Source organism: Myodes glareolus, chromosome 25 (assembly GCF_982192425.1).
Source record: "Myodes glareolus chromosome 25, mMyoGla1.1, whole genome shotgun sequence".
NCBI lineage: Eukaryota > Metazoa > Chordata > Mammalia > Rodentia > Cricetidae > Myodes > Myodes glareolus.
In genome coordinates this window covers 40,102,905-40,110,307 of record NC_142050.1, presented here as the reverse complement: position 1 = coordinate 40,110,307, position 7,403 = coordinate 40,102,905, and the positions used below count along the sequence as shown (strand labels likewise).

The window sequence follows — 7,403 nt, the reverse complement described above, 5'->3', positions numbered from 1 at the left end:
CTTTCCTGTGTTCTCACTGGTGAGATTGCCTTTCTTTTTTCCCCCGTGTAAATGGCATTCCTTTAAGAACTTTCTACAATGTTAGTTTAGTTATCATGAATTGCTTTAACTTCTGTTCACTTTGAAATGTTCTTATTTCTCTATATATTTTAATTTTCTTTGTATATTAAAGTCAGTGGAGAGTTATTTTCCTTCATCCTTGAAATAAAAATCTTCATGTTTTCCTTTCTTTTAGGGATGCTGATATCAGATATGACGTTATTCCAATTTTTCTGACTCTGTATAACAGTTGGCATTTTTCTCATTTTAACAATGCTTTTGTTTGTTTTATTTTACGTTGAATCTAATATACTGTCTTCTCTTCAATTTATATTCAAGAGCAAAATCAGTAGCAGATACAATCACTTGAAAACAGCTATGTTGTTAGTTGAAGGAGAAGACATTTGTGTACTACAGCTCTGTCTGTTACAAATTTCAGAAAATCTAAAGGGCTTGTTCAATAAAATGTAGCTTATATATGTTTTTCTTAGGTCTAGTTTCATCAATAATTAGTAAAGTTAGGAGGGAATTAAATATGGGTAAAGTAGTGAAGAAAGAATAACAAGAAATATGTATGTGATAGAGATATAAAAATTAATAGAAAAATATATTACTTTTAGTTAAAGAAAAGAGAAGCATATATGTCTCTTTCATTCAAATGTAAGTTAAACAGCTCTATAATTAAAAATTAAACGCTAATAATAAGGAAATTAAAATTTTAAAAAAGGTAAAAATAAAAAAGATCTGTAATGTGAAATAAGATATTTCATTCACAATCTGTTTCTGCCTACTGAGAAGCTTTTTTTCTAATTAATTTAAAGAATATTTTATTTCCCTATTTTTGCACTGGTGATTGAATTTAGGTTCTCCCAAATGCCAGACATTCCTCCACAGTACTATATCCCTAACCTATATTTCCTTTTTTGTTATGTACATATAGCTTCTTAAAGGTGTTGGGGAAGTAGCCTAAAAATTCAACCAGGTTAGGGTAATGTTGTTTTTTTTTTTGAGGTTTCTGTTTACAGAAGACCACTTCACACTGAAATTCCCCTTTCTCTTTTCCCTATTGCTAGCAGTTTGGGGGTAGATTAGCAAGCCTGTGCTGGACTTCCTTTGATTGACTGAGTCTCTGAAGTAGAGTGGAGCTCCTATATGCCCATATTGTCTTTGTCTGTATTTAGGTTACTAAGTTCTACTTCCATTTTCCTATGGTCATAGATCTTTATCTCTTCCCATCTATGTATCTATTTATCTATCTATTATCTATCTATCTGTCTGTCTGTCTGTCTGTCTATCTATCTATCTATCATCTACCTATCTTTCACTCTATCTATCTATCTATCTATTTTCATCATCATCATTATTTATCTATCTCTATATCTATCTATCTATGTATCTATGTATGTATGTATCTATGTATGTATGTATCTATCTATCATCTATCTATGTATCTATCTATGTATGTATCTGTGTATCTATCCATGTATCTATGTATCTATCTATGTATCTATCTATCTATGTATCTATCTATGTATCTATGTATCTATCTATCTATCTATCTATCTATCTATCTATCTATCTATCTATCTTTCATAGTTTCCTGGCAGTCATGAGATTGGGTATGAAGAGGATATGGGGTGGTGGAGAAAGGAGAAAGTGGTGTGTGAATGTGAGGGCTGATGGGTTGGGATCTAGTTGGGTTTGTGCATCTTTCAGCTACAGACTCCCTTTTTCCAATATTGCTTCTGTTTGTCTTTACTGTCAGTGCTACTGTATCAAAGTCTCTGTGTACTTTCTGTGATTTGGATCCTTTTCTCCCCTAGGCAATGGCTGAGAGGGAAAGGGAATAAGGGTTCTGGAATGTGTGACATATATTTTGGAAGTGTGGCTGTTAAGCAGCACTGTGTCCTTGATAGAGAATATGTTGGCCTAGGAAACAGAGTGTGGAAGTGCCATCTGTAGTCATAACTTCCAATTGTGAGCATCTTGGAAGATTGGATATATATATATATATATATATATATATATATATATATCCTACATATATCCTATATATATATATATGCACATACATACATGCATGCACACACACACACACACACACACACACACACATATATTAGTTGACAATAATGGCAGACTGTTATCCCAAAGCTTTGCTGATGTATATCCTCCCCCACTTGTGCTTCAGGTTTCCAATATGCCTTTGTTTCACACTCACATTTGCCATTCCTCAGCTCCTCAAAGTTTCCTTTTGGCAGGAAAGTCAAAGTCACAATACACAAGATGCCTGGGCTTCCAAACGCACCATGAACTCTGAGTCTTTTTTTCTCTCCAGTAGTGGAAAAGAAGAAAAGTACAGGTCAGCTAGTCAGAGGGACAGCTGGATGGAGTTGAACTATGATGGTGGAATAGCTTGAAACCTTTTGTTAGTTCTGCTCTGAGATTTCAGTGTTACTCTGGGAACAGCTGCTCATTCTGGCTTTGTGCATGCTCTCTTCTATGCCAAGTAGTGAGACCCAGTATTTTCCTAACTCACTAGTATTTGAATGCTTATTACATAATTTTGTGTGTGTGTGTGTGTGTGTGTGTGTGTGTGTGTGAGAGAGAGAGAGAGAGAGAGAGAGAGAGAGAGAGAGAGAGAAAGAGAGAGAGAGAGAATGTGTGTGTGTGAATGTGTCCTAGAAAAACAGTGTTAAAGAAACCTTTGACTATTTGGGCAGATAGAGCAGTCATTTTTGGAACAAAGATGCACATAGTTCAATGTGGAGTTGCAGAAGTTAATTTTTACATAGATGTTTGAACACAGAGTTCATTTCACCTTCTTTTATTTTACTGCATATATACACACAAGAAAGGAACACTTTTCCCACTGGGAAGTTTGGTGACCGTGATCAACGGAAGACATTCCAGTTTATTGTGTTACAGGGATTTCTTGAGTAATACTCCCCGTGTAGGTGTAGGTTACTCGGTCTATTTTGTCACCACCAGGACATATGCCCTTAGGTGGCACAACTTCTACCTTCCCTTGTAGGAAAGTTCTTTCTATAGAAAGAAAAGCAGATCTGTTAGCTCATGAGCTCCACACAGCTGCATCCTCACCCCTCCCTGCTTAACATACTGTGATTCCACTTTTTACACACAAGGCACAGTAGCTGTTTGAACTCCCTTCCCTTAGTTTCGGCTCTCTTGTCCTCTTATTTCCTGTCAACTTGGTATCTTGTCAGTATTACTTGACAGTATCCTGCTGTCACATTGATTCTTTTATTTATTTATTTTTGAATACTCTGATACATCCTGACCTTTAATACTCTCTGATCTACATGAGCAGGGAGGAAATGTTCCCACTTACCAGAGACTTTGATTTTCCACAAGAAGTCGTCTGTGGCACATACGCAAGCCGTGTATGTTGCATGAGGACTAAGGTACGTGATGTATGAATTGTCCTTAGTACTGGCTCTTACCTGAAGCAAAGCGAGTAGGGGAAGGGTTAAAGAGTGTCAATACAGAGGCGGCAGCCTGAGATTGACCATGAAGCAAAATAAGCATTCCCAGGGCAGTATATGCTTGGACTACCAAATATTTCTTCTTAACTCTCAGGATATGCTTAAGACTTAGCAAGTTCTCTGTCGTTTATGTGCCAAGTTCAACTTTAGCCCCTATGAGTGTAAGAAGGAAAGCTACCGATGTTTTCTCTGGCATAGTGAATGACTGGAGTTTAAAGTGTTTTTACAAGTTGTTTATAGCATTTTCCATCTAATGGAGTGTGTGTGTGTGTGTGTGTGTGTGTGTGTGTGTGTGTGTGTGTGTGTGTGTTTGAGTGCATGTGTCTGGGTTTGTTTAGCTCATCAGCTGGTTTAGGGTAGGTTTATTAAGCTCTTTATTTTAGAAATATGAGGACCAAAGAATATTATTGCATTGTGTTGAGGGCATTAGTTCTTTTTCACCTGCCCTGAGGCTGAAGATCTCTAAATCCGAGTCAAAGAGAATGGTGCAAATCTCTTCAGGAACAAGACGTATTAAAGCAAGAGGCACAGGTTGTTTACTTTGGTGTATGACAAAGACTGACAAACCAATGGAGTTTGTAATCCCAGCTCTCTGACTTTCATGTTCCGGTTTTGTGATAGAGTTCCTGTCACACTGGTTTTTCTTCCTATCACTGGGAAATGAAAGTACTGATACCTGGATCCCTTGCATGAGGTCTTGAAACTTTGTACTGTCTTAATGAAGGATACCATTTTTGACTTAAAATAACACGTTCATTGCACAAAGAGAAACTGTCCCAGGTTGAAAATTCTTGTCTGACTATGTTAGATTTCTTTTTCTTTCATCCAAAAGATATAAAACTTTTAATCAATGGTCATATAAAATGAATGACTTCTTGTACGTGACTTAAGCCATCTTCTGTGCTCAAAACTAAGTAGAGACAATCAGCATATCTGCCCAATTCCAGATCAAATAGCATTTCTAGCACTTATTTTTTAATCCGAGTAACTACCAGAAACCTTTACCCTGTATTTCTTTTATGGGTTTTGGCATAACTAAAAGTTTCCTTTATCTTTTTGGAATAATTTTTAGTTCAGTTTTTTTTATTACTTATATATATTTTGTGTGTATATGTGTGTGAGCATATGTGCATGTTTCGTGTGTGTTTGTGTGTGTGTGTCTGGTGTCCACAAACACCAGAAGATGGTATTAGATGCCCTAGCATAAGACCCATCTAGGGTCCCCCATAAAGCATCAAGTTCTCTTAACCACTGAATCATATCCCCAGCCTTGAACTTTCATTTTGTTTGAATTTTTTCTAAAAGACCATAAAGAATATTAAGGACTTGTTAAAGACAATGAGAAAAAGGTGAACAGTTTGGAACAATTGAAGAAAAAAGTAGACACAAGAGTGAAGGTGGAGACATTGTGTGTCTGTGCTTATTGGGTGTAAATAGGCCCTCACCCTGAGGGACAGCAGTCAACTTTCTCCTATTTCCCCATCCTTCCAGAGTATATTGATCTGCATCTTCTTGACTCTCCACCATTGCTGCATGATGTGGAGTCAGGGGAGAGAGGCGGTAGGGACACAAGACCAATAGTGTTTCCTGTTCACTGCTACTCCTGTTTGTCTTTGTCTCATTGTGATTTTCCTTGATTTTTAGGTTTCCAATTGTTTTTCTTTCCTCCTAATTTTTCCTCTTGTTTCCTTGTAAAGACCATTAACCCACAGCTAGATTTCCCCACTCTCCAATCTCATTCACCACCTTATTACTTTACTGTAGGAATTTCGAACACAATCTCTCTGAGTTTTAAATCTATATATATGCAGAAACATTCAAAGGGCAGCATTTAGCACAGTGTTAACTCACTGAATCTTCTTTACTATAACACCTTTTTTTTGTGCTAACTCTCAATTATTCACTTACCGCCATACATTTATTTTCATTGTTTGTAACTGTGAGTTTTACTTTAAATTGATTTGCATTTTTCATTGGAGAAATTTTCATGTTTAGTGAAAGTCGTTTGCGCCTGTAAGAGTAGAAAATGTAGAAACAAAGAATCACATTAAAGTCCAATACTCAGGTGTTCTTTTATGGACAGGCAGAGAGAGCCCGCAGGGCCAGCTGTTTGGGAGACGCCTGTAAAATTTCACACTTTTCTTTGGAAGGACCTTCTGCATCTGACTTTTCTCAAAGTATTCCATGTTTCTAACCAATACACATATCTAACAGGATGAGGTGAATGGAGGCCAGAAAAAAAGTCACAGTCCTCGACACCCTCTTGAATGTGGAGGCTGTGGCTGGCCAAGGTTCTTTCTCTTTCTCTGTTCCTAATCATCATTCCACGGTGGAAATTTACAATTTCACAGTCTACCTCGGTGCATTCATCTTTCTCTTTTCTTTATAAAGTTGTCTAAAACTCCCCAAACCTCTCTACCTTCCAAAAGCTGAAGGAGCAGAAGGATTTGAAACTTTCAGTTTTTCCTTGCTCAATCACGTAGATCAACCCAGCTTCATAGTAACAAATGATGTACCTCACCATTGTTCTTTGACTTGCTGCTGCTTAGGCCTGAAGTTGGGAGCATGTACAGTTTTCGTTAACGAAAGTTCAATTTGCAACTCAAATGCTCTTGGCCTCATTTCCTATGTTGCTCAGTCCTCTGCCTCTCTTACAGGAATTTTCTCTCTTAGCAGGTAAATATCCCCAGCTAAACCTCCATGGATTCATTACCATCTGGTAGAGTCTCCTTTCACATATGATTCTGTGTACTGTTAGTGGATTCCGATTCTTTCCTGTATCTAAAGGCTTCCTCTTGTCGAAAGGGTTAGGAGCCTTTGTTTACATTTTCTCCTTACAGGAATTAGAATCTGGTTCTTCTTTCCTCTTCAGTCACAGATTTAGAAAATATAGAAACCTTGTGTAAGTATAGAAGGTATATAACCAGTATGTGAGAGGAGTATACAATCAAGTTTCTGCAGCTTTTTCTTTTGTTTAAACAAATCTGATTCAGTTGTGGTCAAAAGCACCCTGCATATTGGAGTTGATAAAGATGTTGATTTTTACTGTACAATTTAGATGATCGTTCTGTGGGTAATTGATGAGTTTTGTTTTTGTTGTTATTTGAGTCAAGACATCTGGTCTGTCACCAGGGGAGTCTTGAAAGTGCATTCCTTTGTATCTATATACCAGGTTTAAAATTAGAGATGAAATATATCCTATTCATAGTTCATCCCCAAAATACAGTTAAGACTCACCTCTCTGCCCATACTTCTCATGCTGATTAAATTGAGGAGACTGTAAACCTAGGCAGAAAAATCAGTTTGAACAGAAACTTTCCTTACCTAGTCATTCGGTATCAGGAATAGGCCTGTGAAGGTACAAAATCCCTCAGAGTTTAGAAAAGTAAAACTCAGCCACAAACAGTGAGTGAGAATCCAATATGTGTCCCCGTCAAGTAGGAACATATCTCTAGGAAGGTGGTATGGAAAAGGGGGTGCCTTACCAAGTGGTGCGGCCGTGGGCAGTCTCCAGAATTAAGCACACAATCAGGAGAAGCATAACAGCTCTGGGCTGGTAGAGAACTTGAAGAGAAGGCATGCTGCAAGAGTTGACACTCCTGAGTCTTGACCATCTGGAACCCAGATCTCTCCTTTTATTTACAGCAGGAACACAATGAAATAGATGGGCAGCTCCACCCAGCTAAATTTGTCATATGTTGGGATCCCTTCCATTGTGACCTTGTTTATTCTTCAGAAACCAAAGTCAGTATACACTTGGAATATCAAATTAGATTGTAGTGAATAAGATAAGAGTTTTTTTCCTGCCTGTATGTGAATAGAATGTTCTTAGATTAAGAAGATGGATTCAATTCCATT

The 7,403-nt window shown here is 37.4% G+C and overlaps 1 protein-coding gene across 1 annotated transcript; it reads right to left on the bottom strand.

Moving 5' to 3' along the window:
* Window positions 1-2,870: 2,870 nt before the first annotated feature.
* LOC146889633 (uncharacterized) lies at window positions 2,871-7,166 on the bottom strand. Its single transcript, XM_085683935.1, has 4 exons — window positions 7,031-7,166; window positions 5,454-5,556; window positions 3,392-3,503; window positions 2,871-3,084 (listed from the first exon to the last, which is right to left on the bottom strand). The coding sequence occupies exons 1-4, from the start codon at window positions 7,123-7,125 to the stop codon at window positions 2,954-2,956; spliced, it is 441 nt and encodes a 146-aa protein (XP_085540061.1). The 5' UTR covers window positions 7,126-7,166; the 3' UTR covers window positions 2,871-2,953.
* Window positions 7,167-7,403: the final 237 nt, after the last annotated feature.